Raw genomic sequence first — 21,956 nt, forward strand, 5'->3', positions numbered from 1 at the left:
GGTTGATCTGAAAAGAATGTGCTTCAATCTGTTTGGCTTATTTGAGTTGACAAGACATAGCTGTGAGGTTTGGTCACTATTTTCACTATGTACATATTTCATATTTCACTGAAGATGATGTCTTTAATAGAGGCTTGGTTTTTTGTTTCTCTATAGCAATGCACTGATGTTCATATGGTTAGTGACAGTGATGGAGATGACTTTGAAGATGCTACAGAGTTTGGAGTTGATGATGGAGAAATGTTTGGAGTAGCATCATCTGCCTTGAGGAAATCGCCAATGAGTAAGAGTTAATTTACAATTAACTGGTGATTGTACAGCAGTAGAGAAGGCAGAGAGCTGTGATGGGTCTGCATAATAAGAAATGGGAGTATTTTTTCTGAGAGAATCAGAAGTTTTTGCATGACACACCTGCAGATGTATGAAATGAGAGTATTGTAAACGTAGTTGGCAACTATGAGAGCCTCTCCTTATGGAGGAAGCTTCTCAAGCTTATGTTTTTAGCTTATAGTTCAACAATAATTAAACTCAAGAGAAATTATGATCTCCAGCCAAGTGTTCCAGTGGATAACTAGATTTCTATTTCCCTGCTTTGAAATGTCTACACATTTTAGCTTTAGCATCTCATGGCAATTATTATTAGTAGTAATTTACATTAAACAAGTTTCTCAATGATTATTTGCCCTTGAATTATGAAAATGATTGAACAGGAGCCATCATTTACCTCCTATGTGCAATTCTGTATGCTCTTAATTTGCCTTAGGTCTGCATTAGTGTTTTTGACAGCAAATATATGTAATAATATGGGGGGAGGGTAGGGGGGTGGAAATACATCTAAGATGTTTTAAAAAGAAATGAAAGGGAGGGGGAAAAGTAAGTAGCAATGTCAAGACTTCCATTTTTAATGTATTAAAGTAAGTTCAGAGTATTAACTCTGAACAAGTGATGTATCACATTACACTGGACCTCAAGATTTTACTGCTTGGAAAGCCTGAATATATTCATGAGAGCATCTGGATATTTCATGTCTTCCCAAAGACTCATGGTCCGTAGTCTTTCATATGGCCTCTGAGCAACCACTTCAGTAAGCTGTCAGTACAAAAAATAATTATCTGTGAAGCGAGTTCACATATTAAATTGTTCCAGCAAAGTTGCATTTAATTTATATTTGCCTGTTTTTTATTTTTAAGTGCCAGAAAATGCTGAAAACGAAGGAGATGCCTTATTACAATTTACAGCAGAGTTTTCTTCAAGGTAGGCTTAGACTATTAACTGTGCAATTTCTGTTACAAGCTGAGTAAATTTTAGTAAATAATAAAAATAAAGCAAATGCACACATTTTCTTGTGGGATCATAGCATATTCAGGCATCCCACTCTACTTTATTTGAAGCTTAGTTTTGTTAGAATTGTTCCTGAAATAAGATTATTTCTCAGTCCAAGGCAGAGTGACAGATCCCTGCCTTATTTTATTTGCCACTAATTATGTAAGGGTTCAGAAGGATTGTAAAAGCTGATTACATATGGTAATTTCAATATAATACACGGGAACAGAAAAGCCAAAATGGATTAATATTGAAATATATATATGGAGAGAGAGAGAGAGAGTGAGTTGCATTAAGTTTTCACAGTAATTAAGTAGTTGGATAAGTCTCTACTTAAAAAACAAAAGAAAAATGCTGTATTTTTAAACTTTACAGCTCCAAGTCATACATTGTTAAACAGTTGCCATGTTTCATCAAGCAGGTAGAGTCTGCAAAGTAATGCAAGGTGTATGCCTTCTGTTTTCAGTCCTCTGCAATGAAAAGTGCGTTTATCTATATGGGATGCATTAATGTGCAATACAATGATAGCCTTTAATTAACCTTTAAGGCATAATAAAGAGAAGTAATAAGTCAGGATTGAAAAATAAAGCATAGAAATTAAAGTGTCTTATGTGTATAAAACAAAGCTTTTAGGATGAAATTTTTAAGGTAGCAGTTAGTTACTTTGAGGTTTTGAATCGTGGGAGACTGATGGTGTCAAAATATGTCCTTTCTGTCCTTCAAAATGTAGAACTTCATCCTTCTAGATGTTTAGCCAGTTCACACCATTTACAGAATATATGAAGAGACAGACTATTGCTGTTGCTTGGTTTTGTAATTTTTTGTGTTAACTGGAAATTTTATCTCAAATAGATATGGTGACTGCCATCCTGTTTATTTTATTGGATCACTAGAGGCTGCTTTTCAAGAAGCCTTCTATGGGAAAGCTAGAGATGTAAGTGTGTATTAAAACTACTTAAATTAACAATGGGTGGAAGTGGAAATGAAATGTTTCATCTTTATTTTTAAAAAGGTAAACTACATTCTGGAGTTATCTTGGTTTTGTTATTTGTGAAGAGCCATACTCATTTAGTTGGCTGTCTAAATAAATAATTGCTTGGTGATTGCTGACAGTACAGTGAATAACTCACACATCCTAATCGTTCAGGCTGTATGTTTTTTTGGAGTCCTTTAGTTATCAGTTACTCTTTCTTTTTTTCCCTTATCCCTTCCATTTCTTCTTTAAATAATGGTGTCCCAGGACCAGCTGAGATTGGCTGTGAGTGTTGTGGTTGACAAGTTCAGCGTTGCATGTTGGTAACTCCTTTTGAAGGATGGCTAATGAAATTGTAAATTTAAATTGAAAGGTCTGTGAAATAGAGTGTGCCTTTTTTTCCCCTCCTCCCCCCCACCCCATGTACAATCTTTATCTGCCAAGTAAGTTCCAGTACTAAGCTTTGGTTATTTAGTTTTTCTGTCCATCCAACCAGACATCTCAAGTTTCTGTTATTCTGTGCACAGTTTTAAAATCAGTATTTTAATAAAATTAGAATGAGGATAGTTTATTTAAGTTTTGGTGACTTGATTCACTAAGGAGAAACCCAAACCCCTGCATAATTAAGCACAGATAAAGCTGAAAGACAAACAAGAAAATCATGCTCTTTAAATTTACTTTTTGTTGTCTTGCTAGATATTTCGTTTTAAAATGAAGAATGTTTTAGCTTCTTGCAGTTGTTCATGTTGGAAGGAACAGCTATGTTATGTTAGGGGCTGTTCTGCTAAGTGCAGTGTTATAAATACCCACTGTGTGACTTAACACATGCTTCACATCGTGTGTGCACAGTCTAAATATGGTGAATATTTTCATGTCTTTGTGCAGATTGCAGAACATGAATGGATACCTAATCATGCAGTGGCAAAACACTATTTATAACCATTCATTAAGGTTCACCTTAATATAGAATATAGAATATTAAGGTGAACCTTAATGCATTTTTGAAAAGAAACCACATCAATTCAACAAAATCATTGAGTTAGGAAGTTCACTTTGTGTCATTTCATCAGAGATGGTTTACAGGGTTGAGAATGGTATAATACTGGGGTACAGGGTTGAGAATGGTATAATACTGGGCATAATGGTTGATAAGGATATAATAATGGATGAGAGCCTGTTAGGTGCTTTTATAAAAAGTTGTGTACCTATAAATCTGACAATAATGTAGTGCAGTTACTTAGGTTTTTTAAATGCTCAAAGGGCTTCTTATGCTGCCTGCACAGCACCTCTTAAATTCATGTCACCTTGTGTTTCTAATATTTTTGCAGTGTATTCAGACTAGGATAAAGTTATATACTGCCTTTAATTTTGAAAGCTCTCCCCTGCAGCTACCCTTTGGAATGACTTCATTTTTATACTGTAACATCCTGGCTTTAAACAAAGGTTATGAGAATGTCTCAATAAAACTTATTTTTAGTGCCTTTTTTTTTTCTTCCCCTGTTACAAAGAAGTTTTTCACTGCTGCCTCCTGGAATTCATGGTTGAGGGAAGGGAGAAGTTGTATTTTTACAATTGCATTTTACAAAATAACTCAATATGTATCAGTACAAGAAAAAGAAGAAAGGAAAGAAAGAGAAATTGCAACCTGTATGTCATGTCTTCTAATTTATACTGTCGAGGGCACTTAATTTTACCAGGGCAACAGATGAGCTTCAGGCACCAGCATTCTTCACTTGAAGTGAGAAATTGAGTTCCAAGAGTAAATAAAAACAAGATTGAAGGTTTAAATCCTCTGCTAGGCTTTTTGAACTTATATACTCATTAAATGTTTATTGGAGTGGTGGGATTATGAAGGATTTGGGTAGCTTCATCAACTGGTATATACTTAATCACTAAGTAAAACACTACATTTGATAGAGTGTTTCTCACGATGCCACACTCAATCCATCTTAATGAAAACCGCTTCAAACTGATTTAATTTGAGAGCACTTGGCAGCTTGAGTGCTCAGAGTTCTTAGCCTTTTCTTGACAAATTCTCAACGCTGTCCAGAGCAGAAGGTGCACTCTACAGTTCAGGTCTAGTGTGACAGCCATCAGCTATTTTTTTTTTTTAACCTATATTGTGGATATCTTTTGCTTCCAAAAAAATATGCCATTCTAGATGAACTGGAAGCCTTTTTGCAGAAATATTTTGAGTTATTTTATAGAAACTAATTCATGTCAGGATGTGTTTTAACACAGATACCAAAAAAAAGGTTAAAATTCTTTTAAAGTAGATATTCTTCTATTAAATCTTTTCTCTTTTCATGTGTTGGAAAGGATGGTAACTCATGGTTATTTAAGAAAATGTTACTTGAAAAAGAAAACACCTTGTAAAAAAAACCCTGTAGATGTTTATCTGTCACCAGTGTTTTTTGTTTAGCTTTTGTTATCATAGCTTTGCATTTTGAGTCTCTAGAAAATTAAGATTAACATATATAATGGGTATCTTTTTTTTTCTTTTAGAGCAGTGGCTACCATGATAATGCCAGTTTTAGGTAGAAGAGATGGAATGTGGTCAAATGTAGCTCTACTTTAAAACCTGTATATCTCTCTAGCATAGGAATACAATAGTCAAGATATAGAGCCTCTAACAACTGATGTCCTTGGTCCTTGGCAATGAAATCCCCAGTCATCACCTGCAGCCTGATAGTTAAGGGCATTCTGTATTCATTTCCAGAGATTATTGCACATATATGTACACAACCCTTTTTTTTTTCTTTTAATTGGGTCAGGAAGAGAGACAGAGTTTATTAAATGAATTTTGTGTGTGTGAAATTCTTACTCTGCTTACTGTGCCAACTGGGGAGGAACATCTCTGTTACATTAGTTTTGAGGAACAAGTTTAGTCTTATTCAAGCAGCTACACTGCCATAGTAACAACTAGACATGAGGACACAGAAGAAATCATACAATGGACAGTGTTAAACAAGATGTTTGGGGGAGGTTTCTCTGTAACTGGAAGCAGTCTGTGGGAGCCCTGTGTTCTGAAGTATCAGTTGGGTTATCCTAACAGTATTGTTACAAGGTCTCAATTGCTATATTGAATCTCACTGAAGTGTTCACTTGAACAATACTGAATTATTTTATGTTATTAGAGCTAGTTTCCCTTTTCCTTTTTGTAAGTTGTTGCTACTCTCTTATTATGAGAAAGAATAAAGGCTTAATGTTTCACCTCTTCAGGAGCTGTTACCTTTATGTACCTCCTTATCTTCTCTCAACCTCTCTGTCCACTGACATATATACACATGAAACATTTCTCTTAGTACAGATTGGTGTTCTCACCTCAATATATATTCCTGCATGGTCAAACTGAACCATGCTTATCTTCTCCTTGAATTCTGTCTTTTAGGTTCAGTTTAGTGGCAGCACCATCCCTTTCACTTTATTTCCTAACTACCTAGAAGATAGCATGGTCCTTCAGTGATTTGGAATGTTCAAATAAAATCAGAGTATTCCTTCACACACAGGGCTTTCTATACAGTCATTTTTGTCTGGGTAACTCAGAAACTTGTCCCTCATTATTATTATTTTAGCTAATTAAATTCATGCAGAACTTAGAAAAAAAGATTCACACAGGTGAATTCTGGTTTCTGTAAGAGCACAGTAGAGAAACAGCATTGGCTGGCCTCCAGTCTTCTTGTCTCAGAGAGAAATTCGAAATCTGCCTTTTAGATGCTACCTCATGTAGAGAGAAGTACCAAACACCAATTGCAGGACACCTTTTTTGTTGTCTTTGTCACCTTTTCCCCCCACCTTTATTCCCTAAATACTGTGATGCAATGTCAGGAGTATAGCTGCACCATCACCATACCCCCTCTTTTGAAGTTTAAGACACACAGATCTTTCTTGAGTTTGGTTTTAACTACTGGATATTCTTTACATTATGTAAGATATCACTACAAGTTCAGTTGATTAAAATAGATACATTTGAAGAGTTTGCCATGGTTGATGTGGCTTCTCCATCACTGATGTTTTTTTGAGAGTAGGTATTTTACTTAGAGGTGAAATTACTGAGATTAAATCAGGAACTAATTTAGGGATTTCTAATGTCATGTGTGATACAAGGGACCAGATCAGAAGATTACTGGAATTGTTTCAGTCTGACTTTAAGAACCTGTGGAGTACAGTTCAGATTGCCTTGGGGTTGCATTCTGCTTAGGGGAAAAAAAGATTGTGCCTGATAGTGTAGCTATATCCAAGAGGGCTGATCATATGATCTCCAAGATCTCCTGAGAGTGAGGTGGATCAAACTGTACACTTCGGAGGCTTAAAAATGTCCAAGTGTGTCCTTTTATTTCCATTCTCTCTCTCTCTACATAAAACCTGGAGGAAAAATGATCTTGATTCGTTAGTCTAGCAGTTTGGAAGAACTTTCATGCCTTTAGCAGATGTTACACTGTGAACATTGTTGCCCCAGTTATTACTTGAACTTGTGAAGCTGAGATTAAAAAATAACCATTCTGTTCTGTGCTTTTGCTGACCATTATGACAGTATCACTATTCTCATTGTAATTTATGTACTCCTAAGGTGTCTGTTGTTCTCTGGCTGGGAAGCTTGGATACCCCATTACTCAGTAATTATCAATTCAGTCTCTTGGCCATGAAGATCTGTGTTTCTTTCTGCCTCAGTGCCAATATTACCTTTGTTTCTTCCAATTTTGTATGAAGTGCATTAATTTTTCTAAAGTTCCCAAATGCAGAAATGTCCAAGTGGATGGCATGGCCTTTTTGGTACATAGGACAGATCTTTGATGTGTTTGACTCCTGTTGCAGTGCACGTTCATTTTACACCTCAGTAAGTTAACGTCACGAGGCTGCTGTACTTTGGATGATGGGGCAGAGAAGTTTCATGGTGCACAGCTACAGCTGTGAGGGCTCTGCATCTCAGGGGGCTGCCCTGCTGCAGTGTAGTGTCCATCTGCAGCCCATATTTCCTTCCAGGGTGCCATGTGCCAGGCATATTCCATTGACAGATCCCAGTCAGACAGGAGAGGGCTGCGGTGCTTCACTGCAGATACACAGTGGTGGGTATGAGGCAAGATAGCAGAGCACAGCTAATCGAGTCTCATGTGGTCTGAATGCAGCAAGGTTGAAGGAGAAAATGCTTGAGGTATGGATTTTTAAATGTAGTTTGATAAGATGCTGAAAACAGCACCTCTTTCTTATGGCCCCTTTGCCTCTGAAATAAAATGAAACCTGGAGTTTAGAGTTCAGACTTCTAGGACCTTAAGTCTTACTGAGAGTGGTGAGACATACAGTCCAGAGTACACGTGTAAATCCTGGCCTCTTCTGAAAATTCCAGTTTTTTAGTGCCTAGTCTTCAGCATCTACATACTCTGAAAAACACATCATTGATGGCTTAAGTTCCCAGTGTCCTAAGGCCTCTGGAAGTTTATCAACTATTCAGTACTTAGAACCTTTTCAGTATCCCATACCTTCATGGGGATTTTATTTCACTTGGTTAAAGTTTTGTGCTAAGCATATAACCCCTGAGACGTGTTTTTGAGAACTCCCAACACAGAACAGACTAGGGCTCCATTAGCAGGCTTCTTTTATAGAAGTCAAGAGTGTTCAACACTTAGTAAGCCTATTTTATGAGTAAAAAAACCAAAACCAAAGATAAAACCAAACCCCAAACATACAACAGCAGCAACAACAAACTCAAAACCCTCAGCCTTTTGCAATAATGCCATTTTCCAAGCTGAAAGTATCCCTGGGTTCCCTTAAGATTTTTCCAAAATCATGTTTCAGCACTTCACTTCCTCCTGCTACCTCTTTCCTTTTGCCCTAGCAGTGTGCCTGTGCTTGAGCTGAGCATTTTGGATGAATTATCAAATGCAAGTGCAGTCTTTTCTGAGATTTGTTGGTGCAATAAAAATTACTTTCACTTGTATAGCAGCTCAGTGTAAGCATCTATTGTGTGTGTGCCTGCTCTGTTTACAAAAATTGGTCTCTAAATCTTTAAGCCTGGAACTGTACATATTTTGAAACATTCTGTTGTATGGAATCTCATATTTAACAGTTTCATGGGGTTGTTTCTTTGGAAGTAAAAGTGTTTCTCAAGAGCCTTTTTTTCTATCCGCTCACAGTGAAAAGAGGAGAGCAAAGCCATCCGCTTACCACAAAGCAGTGCCATCACAAAGGAAAGATTAAGGGTTTAGAGAGAGGTCAATGTGGGTTTTTCTCTAACTAAACACTTTCCTAAAGTTTCCTTGTGGAAAAAAATAATGAAGTCATCTCAGAGTTTTTAAAGAATTTTTATTTCTTTTTCACCGTCTGCATTCGCTTGTCTTCTCAGCATGGATGTTTAATCTTTCTAGGCTTTGTGAATTGGTCCAAATGAATAAGTGGTGAGCTGTCTCTCTAGGAGCTAGAGGCTTATTCTAAGGCCCTAATCACTGAGTAAACACATCTTTGCCCTCCCTCTCTTACAACTGCTATATAATAGTCGAGATTCTAGCACAGTAACCTGGATATTGCAGGGATCGACGCTTTGAAATGCAGAATGGTTGATCCTCAAAAACAGACAGTGCCTGATCTTCCCCAGCCTCTTTCTTCTTTTTAAATTAAATATCACCACAGAAATGCTGTTTTATTGCTTGATATCGTGCATCAATGCCCTGGATTTTCAAGTTTAGTTTCAGTCAACATTGTTGGCTGCACTTAGATGGATCTCTGCATGTATGGCCCTTCCTGGCACATGTGCGTGTGGTTCTGAAGAACATTTAAATTAAATCAGACAAACATTGATGCAAATTGCTAATCCCTTTCCCAAAGGCTAATGTTCAAATGTATTCTTCTTTTTATAAACAGTCATTAAGTTTTATCCAAAGCCAGTGTGTGAGGTGATAGCCATACAGGCTTTTTACAAAGACAGCTTGTCTCAGGATTGCATCCCATGTCTTGCTGTATCAATACACTTGATTATCTAGTGTTCATTGTTCTTTCTGATGAAGAGATTTGAAATTACTTTTATTTATAACTGTCTGAAAATAGCATTTACCATATCATCTCAGCAAATATGTTCCAGTAGGATTTTAAAATCAAGTGATATATATGGGTAGGAGGGAATGGGAAGTTGTGATTTTCCGAATGGTATTAATTACTCATTGATTATCAGGTATAGAGTCATGGTCCTTAACTAGCTCATAGTTTCTCTGTGTTTAGTTCAGTCTTCTTTCTGCTTGTAGGTACACACACACTCACTTCCCTAAAGGTGGTGTGAGGTTATCCTGGGGACACAGCACAGCTCTGTGTTTCTGGCCCCAAACCTCAACTACTGCCTGATAGGGTTTCAGAAGAACACAACACAGAATATTTCATTTCAGTAGACCACAAACACCATCCTCAACATCTACTCTTTGCTAAAGTGGTAACTATGATGGATTTATCACCACTCTCAAACTCAGTGAGGTCTTTGATCTGTGTCTCCTGTACCCTTTCCCTTGCTTCTTTTGCAAGTGCTGGGGCTTGCTCCTCAGCTTTGTGAGAGATGTAGCCAGCTGGGCTAACACATGGCCTTTTGACACATTGATTCACAAAGCAGGTGAGAGGCTGATGTGCTTTGGGCCTCCCCCTGTCCTACAGCTGGATGGAGAGCTGCCAAAACATGCAGCACATGGTGTTGCAGACATGGGACTGTAGGCAGCTGTATTGTCATTTACTCATTTTCCTTTTGATTTGACTAGAGATGTCATTTTTTCAGGGTGTTTATAATTGTTTGTATCATAGATGCAGTTACATCAGGAGGCATGTTCTTTGCTCAGGGAACTCTCCAAATGTTATCTTCATTGAGCAGCAGGCTAAAAAAGTTCACTCATTTCTTAAGCTAAGTCTGTTAATGAGGGTTTTGGTTTTCATTGAACTGCTGCTATTTTCATGTTCTATGCATATAGTATGTGATGTCTTAGTAGGTAAAATAAAATAATAGGAAGCATTGAGAAGAATTACAGATTTGGAGAGATGGACCATTTGACTTGAAAGCTGCTGAAGGTTTTTCCCTCCCATCTACATGCTGAGATACTCAGCACCCTTGATAAAACACCATAGGGTGTCCTGACACACAAATCTATAGCAGGAATTCTAAATTACTCGGTAGCCTGAGGAAATTTTCACTGATCTTTTCATGTGTCTTTTCAGAGAAAGCTTCTTGCTATCTACCTCCACCATGATGAAAGTGTGCTAACTAACGTCTTCTGCTCACAAATGCTTTGTGCTGAATCCATTGTCTCCTATCTGAGTCAGAACTTCATAACCTGGGCATGGGACATGACAAAAGAAGCAAACAGAGCCAGGTAAGACTCTTTGTACTCTGAGTGGAGAAGCCTTTCTCTCAAGGAAGGCCCTCATCTCTGGGTATCCAGTCTTTTGTTGCTTGATACCTATTTCATGCTTGTTTTACTTCATGCTTGTTCTTAGCTGATCAGTGAAGCTATGCTGGCTGACATTTGCTGAAAATTGGACTGTCCTTGTTTTCATTACAAAATGACTTCTTGTTCCCATTGAAAAAATGATTACTTAATTTGGTTTTAACTTGTCTTTTTTCCCCCCTCTTTTATTTCATAAGCATAGTCCTAGGACTGTATCTTCACAGTTTTGTATTGCAGTGCCACAATATTGTGTGACACTTCTTGTCTATAGGTAGGCTTAACTGCATTAGAACTGTCAGGGGTAATAGCTACTGCTGTTAATTGATATCTGATTCATAAATGTAAGAGCAGACTCTACAAAAATTTAAAAGCTCACAATTTACATGCATGTTTGTAACCTACAATTTTCTGATGTTCAGATATTTTGATAGGTTTTAATGTAATAAAACCTGGCCCTGTGTCTTAGAGAGGCCATTATTTTTGCTGACGAGTAAAGAAATTGAAACCCTGTAGATTCCACATCCCTTCTACATTTTTTGTGTTACCAACAAATTTTCTTAGCTTTATATTAAGACCTTTCTCTTCTTTAGTTATCAGCTGATCCCAGTGTTTTGAAAATAATGATCTTGTGATTTTACTTAATGTATTTAGGAATCTGGCTTGTTTGGTTGGATCATGTTTCATCACCTTTATTTACACAGATGAGTACTTGTCAGGATAATGTCTTGCATCTATTACTATAATGAGAGTTAAGGTGACTTTTGAACAAAAGATAACAGTCATTTGGGCTGGGATAAGTTTTTTACACAACTCCATTGGTTATTGAACAATTAAAAGCACGTATTTATGTTTTTTCTTCATCTTGTGGCTTGCTAGAATTACAGCATTCATTCATTCTTATTTTGAAGCATGTAAATTATAGTTACTATTTCTTTACTAAAAGTGGTCGTGGTCTTTACTCTCATACACTTGTAAAATGACACTTGTGTTCCCCAGAAATTCCTCACTTGACCTTCTGCATTTCGTTACTGGCAGAATCAGCAGCTATATTGATTGTTTGTTGTTCTACAGGAGAGTTAAAAGATTGGAAAAGTGCAGTCACAAAACCAGATGAAAAACTTCTTTAAAAAGGCAAAAGAGACAGAGGAAAAGAAGCATCTAGGTTCTTTCATGGGACCAAATACATAGACTGGAAAGTTGCTTAAGTCTCCTGGTATTGCCATTCACGGGCAGTAAGGAGCCCTCCTCCTTTTCTTTTATTCCACAAGTTGGTGTAGAAGGAAACACTATTTCTAAACCATCTGTAGTGGCTAAGTTCAGTTGACTACCTGCTGTTCTATTGTTTGCTTTTCTATTTAATTCTCTAGTTTCTTTTATTTTACAATGACAAAAAATTGCAGTGTAGTTTCTTTTGAAAAGCTGTGTTTGAGGGGTTTTTTTCTTATGACTGACGATCAACAGCCATGTAATTGCTTTGTTGTGTTTTACTAAAGAAATCTATTAAGTAGCACAACTTTGATACACTAGTAATAGGAGTTTGCAGGTTACAGAGACACCTGTGGTGACCAAAGCGACAGAAGCTGCTTGTTAGAAAGAGCCTGTACAGCTGTGTCCTATTAATTCCTTATGACACTGCTTAAAACACCAAATAAAGGGCTTGTTTAAGGCTTTATAGCTGTTCTCAATGAACCTGGTCGCCGGTTGTGCAGCGTGGCAGAGTTTTTAAGCCTTCATTTTTTTTGCTTCCTATTAAGGACAAGAACAACAAAGAAACTGTCATATTAACAGTGAGGTCAAAAAAATAGTAAGGGATAAACAAGGCACGCTGGCTTCTTGGTTCTGTTTAGTGTCACATCCTGCTCCTTGACTGCTCTTGCTTCTGAGGGAGCACGATGCTTCCTTCTCCCTTTGGAAAGCGCCAGTGCACTGTGGACATTCCCATAATTAAATACTCAGTATCTCTCTTTAATTACTGCCCTTTGTTATGTGACCTCATGTCTTGGAGCCTGTTCTGCATCCATAAGAACATAGTTGCACTTTTTATTTAAATGCTGTGAAGGCAACAGTAATGGAAGGCACTGCTTTTTTGTGCTGGTGTAGCCCAGGAGCAACTTGTTTGTGCTGTGACAGTTGCACTAGTGGAAAGGCAGAGGGATCAGACCCACTTTATTTACAGCAATCAACAGAGACATCCTCAATGTCATTAGTAAAAGACAGGTTTTCAGTGCTGTAGCATGGCATGAATAAATTCAAACAGATATGAATACATTGCTTGTATAAGCAAAAAACCTGCAAGTACTCTGTTGTGGTTTTTTTTTCCTTGCTCCTCGCCGTCCTCTTCTGACAACTGTGGATGTCATTCGTTTGCTTAATCTTAATAGCAATTTCCCTTTTTCTCATTAATTAAATTATTTCCCCTTCACAGAGGGAGTGGCCAGACATTGGAATGGGCTGCCCAGGGAGGTGATTGAGTCACCATCCCTGGATGTGTTTAAAGGTTGTTTAGGTGTGGTGCTTAGGGATATGTTTTAGGGATGAACTTTGTAGAGTAGGGCCAATGATTGGATTTGATGATCCTAGGGGTCTTCTCCAACCTGAATGATTCTATGAAAACTAGTTCCAAAATCACATAATTTTTTCCTGATATTTAGTATGTTTCTCTACTGACACTTGTGTAGGATGTGCTTTGAATTCTATGTTACTGTACACTGGCACTTCTCAGCTGGACATGAAGAACAACTCATTCTAGTTCTTCAGCACCCATTGCAACTGAGTGAAGAGAGTTCTGTAGGTAGGGCTGGAAGTGCATGGGCAGGTGCTGGGGTAATCATTAGCAATAGTGCAAGAGCTTAAGCACTGCAACCGTGGGAGTCAAAACAATTCTATCTACAGCTACCCAGGGATGTCACTTTCTCAAACTGAAGGAGGACTCTAGTTAAAACAGTTCAGACGCTGTTTTGTTTTGGCTTCCACAGCTGTTAAATGCCTCTGACATAAGATTTTCAGGAAGGGGAGCAAGTGCTTTGGGTAAGTGCTGCAAATTCTGAATCTTTTCACTATCTATTAGAATTTTTTTTAAAAATCATAATAAAAGGCATGAAATAATTAGCCTTCATTTAGAAAAATAATGGGGTGGGTCTATAATGCTGTTAAGGAATGTAGGTGAAATCTTTATCACCTGCAGTTGGCTTGTGAGCAGCTGTTTGGAATAGTCTTGTACATTGTGTTGTCTGTAGTTAAAGAAGGGAAAAAAGCCACTAAGGTCTACAAGTATATTTTCTACTTTCTTGTCACATTCTACTCTGGGGTGAATCATGAGCTTAAAAAACCCATTGCTTCCTTTTCATGGTGCCATGGTCTAGTTGATAAGATGATGTGGGGTGATAGGTTGGACTCGATGATCTTGAAGGTCTTTTCCAACCTGGTCTGGTCTATTCTATTCTGTTCTATTCTATTCTATTCTATTAATTGCTTGCTGTGGAGATTTGCTATCATGCCACCCCAAACAGCAGAAACACAGATATGGGAAGTGTCAGAGCAGTAGTAGTGGGGTTTTGAGAACAGTAGGGTTTGGCAGCGGTAGAGTTGACAGTGCTGGCCTCACCTTTTGGTCTGAGCACATGGCTTCAGCAGTTCACTAACTGCGTTGGGTCATGGCATTGGCTAAGCAATTCCTCAGATTTCCAGAAAGGTTATGAGACAGGTGAGCAGGAAAGCCAGACATGAGCAGTTATAGTTCTGACTTCAAAGAGTTGGCTAAATACCGTTATTCTAACACATTTATGTGCATGTGTATGGGAGGTGTGTGTATATATATATGTGTACATAGATGTATACATTAACATATTTGTATCAAGGACAGATACACAGTGCATGTATATGCATACATCTATACCTCCACATGCACACACCCCCTTATGTTTGTACATGCAGCATTTACAAACATAGATTATGCACAATATTAACAGATTTCTAACGTACTTCATGTTTGCCAAACAAAACTATGCCAAACCCATCAAGCAGCGACTCAAATGTCTGTAACAGCTTTTTAGCTTTTGATATCGTTGCCCTTGGGCGCTGTATTTCAAGGTGTTGCCAACTTTTCTCAGCTCTGATGACAGGTACTTGTTAGTTTTAATGTTCAAACGATAGTTTTTTCACTTTGCTTAAGCTTAGGAAAGAGTTAATTGACTAAAGTGCTTCTCAGCAGCAGGTTGTCTTCACCTGCAATTTCCGTCATCAAGTAATTAGCCATATTCACAGTTGCTGACCCTTAATACTAACCTACTGAATGATGCATGCCTGGATGAAGACCAGTTGACCATATTACTCCCAACTCCCCAATCCTATTTGATCCTTCAGCAAATATATTGCAGGTGTGGGGCCTGTGAGAGCTGGACTTGGTGAGTTAATTTTCCTTCACGAGTGACCGTCGATTCTGTATATGTTGCTTGCAAAACCATTGGATGCGTTCTTTAGGCACTAAATCCTTCACAGGTTTTACAGAACAGTGTGAAAACCTTTTCTATTGTATTTTGCAGTATTTTATTTAATTCACTTCAATGGCAATACAGTGCCAGTCAATAAAAACAGGTCAAAAGTCTAATTAATGTTTTAAAAATAAAGGTTCTCAAACACCAGGCAAGTTTGTCATTTTCTGTATGGTTTGTTTTGAGGAGGAAGAGGAAAGAAGGTGAGGAGGGAACCCTTCTGTTCCATGATTACATCCCACCCGCTCATTTTCTCCTTTTCTCCTTTGCTTTTGATTTTAGTGGCGGTCTTAACAGAATGTCAAGATCAATTTGCAGCATGGTTTAACTCAAGGTTTGCATTCTGCCAGCAGCGATTGTCCTAACGAACAATGCCGTGTGTTCTTGTAACTTCAGAAGCTTTTAGAAGGCTCATGGCAAGGGCAGCATCTAATGACTTTATTAGTGTAGGGTTTCAAAATGGGCTCAGTAATTGTTCGCATCTCTTTGTCATCCAGTCATAATTACTGCATAGTATTGTTCAGGGTTGCACTTGTGAATAGTTTCCTAATAGCACTGAAACGAAGAAAAAAAGGAAAAGGATAAAAGGTGATTGTCTCTTTAGATGGAGAACAAAACAGCCTGTATATAGATGATGGTTAAACTGTTTATTATACACCCACCAGAAAAGGTAAACTATCCCTGCTTAAATATTTATGTGCTTCAAGGTAATTTCATGTTAGTAGTCTAAAAATGTCCAAATTTGGAGAACTAAAAACCAACAGAGAATGCATTTTAATCTGATTGTGATTAGTAAAATATGGATGTCTCCATAATATTAAACTATAAATAGAAAGATGTCCCTCTGATGTGGGGTGTTGGGTTTTTTAAGTGCCTGTAGCAATGCTTTAAGGTCATATGATAAAAATCCAAACCCCACCATTATTAAACCCACAGGAATTAACAGAACTGATGTATTTGTAAGCATATATTTGAAGTCCCCAAGATAAAAGCAAATCTTGAAGCAAGTTCTATCCCACTGTACACAAACCACAACCCACTTTATTAAGCTTGTTGAACAGAAAAGGTGAAAGAATAAAACTCCACAGTGTCCTGTGCAAAAGAGGTGAGGTAGAAGAACAGGCAGTCAAACCAGACTTGTTGGAATGTTTTAAGGAAGGAGGAAGATGTAATTCACACATCCACATCCATGTGTGCTACAGGAGTCCTCAGCTGCACCAGTAGAATCTAATGCTGGATGATATTGAAGCTGTAGAAAAATTGAGCTGCATCTATGCACCTAAGTCAGCTATCAGAAGAATAGTTTGAGCAGGCAGGGTCAGAATTTTGTACCAATATGCAGCTGAAAGGTGTGAATGAATCTCTTTGGTGCTGCAGGAAGTGCAGATGCCCATCCTTTTCCTTTAGGTTGGGATGACTCAGCTTTGACCTCTAGCCTCTCCTTTTTGTTACTGCTTTGTCTGTGGGTCTTGGAGAACTGCAGACATTAGCATTCAGTCCGTGTCTTGCCAGAATGTTCAGGTGTAGCTGTGCCATTCCTCACCAATGGTTATCTGATCCAGTCTCTGGTGTGAGGGAGGTTCCTCTGCATTTTCCATAATCAGTTCCAGGGCTTGACTTCCCCTGTAGGCAGTTCTCACTGATATGTAATTGAAATTTCTCTTGCAGCAGTCAGTGGCAGTTATATCTTGGTTCTCTCACTATCACGGAATGTTAGGATTGGAAGGGACCTCAAAAGATCATCTAGTCCAAACCCCTTGCCAGAGCAGGATAACCTAGAGCATGCCACACAGATTACACTGTTAAGTTTTCCTGCGATTTTCTTAAACTAAGCAACTGTGATTTCTTCAGCCTTTCCAAGTAGCTTGGTCCTTTTGTAGGCATTTCTTACTGCAACCTTGATGTGGTCTTTCTGTAATTGTTCCACACCTTTAATGAAGCATCCTGCCTAAAACTGCCTTCGCAGATCTAAATGCAGAAACGAGATTATTTCATGTTGTACAAACCATGCTTCTGTTTACTCACCCCAACATGATGATTGTCTTGTTCACATAATGACTTTTCTTCTTCCCTTACTGCTTGACTTTTATTCTGTATTTGTGCAATTGTTCCTCCTACCTGGGGACTTCCACTGACCTTGTTGAATTGCTTTGTCAAGACATTTCTCAGATTTGTGAAGGTGAAGCTAAATGCTTTCACTGCTTTCCAACGTGCTTGTAGCTTCTCTCACTTTGCTAGCATCTGTAACAGTAACTAAACAATGCTCTCTGATCTTTTCTAGGTTATTATTAAATCTACCTATTGCAAGCCTTGGATATTCCTTAGCAGAGTGTGCATTACATAATCTTTCTAACACGATAGGCAGCACTCAAGGCTACCAGTGATACAGCAGGTGCATCTTATGCCTTCCATTGTGTTTTAGCAAGGGGGCTAGGTGTAATTTATTTGTACCTTTGCCAATCATTTTCTCTGGTGTCCAGTGGTATCTGAAAGGATGGATTGATGAGTTTCTAGAGGCACATGCTTTAGACTAAATGGGGTTATAAAGTATTTACCTAATCTGTTTGAACCTGGCAGGATGAAATTAGATCTTCCATGTTTTATGAAGAGATAGATAACCCACTCATCTAGGCTTTACTCTCACATAAAGAAATGGTGGATAAAATCATGGGTTTTAATTCTGAATCCCTGGATATTTAGCATCTGGGTACTAAAGAGAATATCCACTTCATTTGACTCAGGCTGCCTTATACATCTTTAAAATATGCCTTGTACCTGTTGCTCCTTCAGTCTTGTGTTTGAGTCAATAGTTATAAACCTACCAGTGTGGGTAAGACAATAACTCCCTGCTATGGAGACCCTGGATAGCAAGCTAATTTTACTGTACCATTTCATGTCCTCAGCTTTTTCTTTTCTTTTTTTTTTTTTTAATGTGAATACCTAATATAAAAATGTTATTTTTACATTAACATTTTAATGAGTCTTATATTGACTTTGCACAGCATATGATTACTATTAAAAATAATCAGAAATCTTGCATATTTAATATTCCTAATTGTTTTCTTCATCCTCAAGAAAGAAGTTACTACTTTTTTTTTTTTTCCCCCCCCACTGATTTCTGAAGTTTTGAAGTTTCTTAAAGTAAGATTGGCCTTGGCAAGTATCTGGCCCTAAGTAGATCACACACATTTTTGGTCCAAAATCTTGCTGCTTGTGCACTGAACACCAGTTCAGATTGTAAGAAGCTATCAGATTTTGTCCTGATGATGCTTTTTGAGCAGGGCTTCAGGCTGAGATGATGTATCAAAAACCATCTGCAGTGCAGACTTTCTGCTAAGTCCTTTGCAAGAACCATGGTGGGTACCATGTGCCAAGGGCCTCATTTTAGGAAGTTTTCCCAGCAATGTGTAAAAATTAGAAGTAACCACAGGAATATTTATATCACAGAATCACAGAACATTTAGGGGTTAGAATGAACCTCGAGAGATCATCTATTTCAACTTCCATGCCAGGGCAGGGTCACCTAGAGTAGGTCACACAGGAGAGTAAGGCTGTAACAAATAACCAGATCTCTTGTTATTTATGTTGGTACAGAAAATAAGGAAAAACTGATCTACAATACTATAGAATTTTTTTATATTTATTTTAATATATTTTATCCATATATTTGACAGCAGCATTCTTCCTGTATGGAAGAGAATTTGCCCTTTAGTGAACAGATTTGCTAATCCAATTATTAATTAACCTTAAGGTGCTGGGGAGGAGTTTAAGAAAAGCAGGAGTGGAGGAGAACTTAAACTTTGTTTAAATATATCAAAAAACACTCAAAGTGTAGCATTTGGTGTCCACCACCTTTGCACATTCCAAGAGTACACAGCAATGTAGGATACACACCTTACTCTGCATTCCTCCTGCAGATTTTACTTGGTTAACAAATAAAAAAGCTAGAGTTTTATTTTTTATTTAGTTCATTTTGATTTAGTTTCTTCCCAGAAAGAGAGATTGGCCACTGGAATGGGCTGCCCATGGAGGTGGTAGAGTCACCATCACTGGAATTGTTTAAGAAGAGACTGGATGAGGCACTTAGTGCCATGGTTTAGTTGATCAGATGGTGTCGGGTGATAGGTTGGACTTGGTGATCTAGAAGGTCTTTTCCAACCTGGTTAATTCTATTCTATTCTATTAGTTGCTCTTTCTGCTACTATTCTCTGCAACAACTGCTTGATATTTGTGTTTTATTCATAACATCTTGAGAAGATAAATGAATTTGGGGATGTATGCAGAGTTGTTCATCCTGTCAGATGGTACCATCAGTTTCATTGCAGTAGGTAACGGAGAATGGGCATTGTGTAGTTAGTATTTGATTTCAATGATGACTGGTAGATAGTGTTCATATCTTTCAAAGCCACTTTTCTGAGAGGAATGAGAAAGGAGACTGAATTCCTGTGCTCTTTAGAGTCCTTCCTTTGGATCAAGGCCAAGAGCAGCAGCCAGCAGTGCTGTGATTCTTTTAATGCAGAGGACTCTGATCACTCAGAATCATTTATTTTTTTTTAGTTTTATACCACTCACCCCCAAATTCTTCCTGTAATTCCTCTTTACTTCTTCAATTCTTTGTACATTCTTCCTCTGCTAAGTAAGAACAGGAATCACTTTAACCAGTTCACACTGGAAAATATAAAGTGACAGTTTGGGAGCCAGAGAACTCCTCTGCCTTGTACCCTCCTTAGGGACTGAGCACCAGAGGCAGTCTTACCTTTGTAAATTGTTTAGATTGAAATATTAAAGGAATATTTAAGCTTTTGTAAAGTATTTAGCATCATAGATTTTTTGTTTATTTGTTCATATTCATGGTGTGGTAAGGAGGGATCTTGTGTAATCACAAACCCAAACTTGACTGAAGTAGACCCTGCCCATATCATAGACTCATCATAGAATCAACAAGGTTGGAAAAGACCTCAGAGATCATCAAGTGCAACCTATTACCCATGAACAACAAGAATGTGAAACAACATAATACATGAGCAGCATACAATACATCATTGTAATGATGAAACACCTCCTGTCAGGAACAGCTGCCTCCTCCTTGGCTTTCTCCTATGGGCTCTTACCAAAAAAGGCAATACATATTTTATGGTGTAAATAGGTATCATGCAGATCAAAAGCTTTCTAGAGATCAAAAAACATTGAGCTCCAGGATCCTCACTTTTGATGATCAGCCCTTCAGCCAGAGGTAGCCAGTTTTGTTAAATATCAAAAGCTGCATGTCCTCACAAAAAACATATTATTGCTAAACCCCAGCATTTACAAAGTTCTGTACAGACAAACTGAGACCAGGAGTTCTGGTAGACCACAAATCTAAGTTGTAAGAAGCATACTCAAGCTGCACCAGCGGAGGTTTAAGCTGGATGTTGGGAAGAAGTTCTTCCCAGAAAGAAGAGATTGGCCATTGGAATGTGCTGCCCAGGGAGGTGTTGAAGAGCCTGGATGGGGCACTTGGTGCCATGGTTTAGTTGATTAGATGGTGTTGGGTGGGAGGTTGGACTTGATGATCTCAAAGGTCTTTTCCAACCTGGTTAATTCTAGGTGTATGTGTGGATGTCTATTTAAGTAATATTTTAACCTTTTTTTCAGTAGACTGAAAGGTCAGCACAGGTTATCTCAGAATGCTTGTGGATAACTGCTGTGCAGCGATCAGCAGCTCCTCAAATCAGCATCTTCATTTCACCAGAATAATTCTTCCCATGTGCCATTTTTAACAGTCAACTACACCTAAGAATTAATATCTGTTCAATCTACATTAAAAATATTAAGATAATTTTCTACTGTTTAGGATTTGTCTGTATTTGTCAAGCCATGGTCAGTGTTCTCCTTTATTCTGTAGATTTAATAACTTCTGGTGTATTTAGTATCATGAAAGAAGCAAAGCAATCATGCTGTGTGCCAAAACTATTCGTTTCTTGATGAACTTTTTTCTTGTGAATTTTAAGATTTTTTTTTTTAATGGATTTTTTCCTTCATAATTTTTTTTCCCTTGCCTTTCTCATGCCTCTACCTCCTTGAATATTGTTGTAATTTAAAAAAAGAATAAAAGGACTAGTTAGGTGCCATTTGCCCTTCCTTCCTGGCAGTCTTCCTCTACTTCCACTTTTGGTTGGAGATCACAGTAATCCAGTGTGTTGTGGAAAGCAGTTCTCCCCAGAGGGACATCTGGCTCTTTGATGCACTCCACAGGCAGTTCCCTTGGCAGCTCTGGAGATGCCACTGAAAGATCTGGCACACTTCTCTTTAGATGAAAGGAAGAAATCCTCTTGTTAGCGATGAGCTGAGGAAGATATTGGTTATTGCACCAAATTGTTTTGGTCACGCTCCTGTGCTTCTGACACAGAGGGGCACATTTACTAGCACGGAGGAGATTTACTTTCTTCCACATTCATGTCCAGCACAAAAAAGAAAAAGAAAAAGAAAAAAAAATCATAAGAAAACCTGAACAGGGATCATAAATGAAAATGCAGTTCCTCCCCATATAGTCAAAGGAAGAGATGTGTTACCCCTGGCCTGACAAAGAGCACATGCATGAGTAATCACTGGTGAACAGGAGTTACATGGTGTAGTAGGCATTGGACAGTGCTGCTGCTCTTTACTCACTGTTGCATTATTTGACTACCTCCACATTTTTGATGTCTGCTGAACTAAAATGTAACCAAGCCAAGTGGGGTATTGCTTGATTCCAAAGGGCAAGATCTCTTTTGATGGATC

At 38.0% G+C, this 21,956-nt stretch overlaps 1 protein-coding gene across 1 annotated transcript in view; it reads left to right on the top strand.

Moving 5' to 3' along the window:
* Positions 1 to 21,956, top strand: part of FAF1 (Fas associated factor 1) — a 180,061-nt gene that overhangs the window by 118,411 nt on the left and 39,694 nt on the right. Inside the window, exons 10-13 of the mRNA XM_009909019.2 lie at positions 157 to 283; positions 1,191 to 1,254; positions 2,176 to 2,257; positions 10,478 to 10,632. Of these exons, the coding sequence (XP_009907321.2) occupies positions 157 to 283; positions 1,191 to 1,254; positions 2,176 to 2,257; positions 10,478 to 10,632 (428 nt within the window). The remainder of the gene's footprint in view (positions 1 to 156; positions 284 to 1,190; positions 1,255 to 2,175; positions 2,258 to 10,477; positions 10,633 to 21,956) is intronic.

This window comes from Dryobates pubescens, chromosome 11, assembly GCF_014839835.1.
Source record: "Dryobates pubescens isolate bDryPub1 chromosome 11, bDryPub1.pri, whole genome shotgun sequence".
Taxonomy (NCBI): domain Eukaryota; kingdom Metazoa; phylum Chordata; class Aves; order Piciformes; family Picidae; genus Dryobates; species Dryobates pubescens.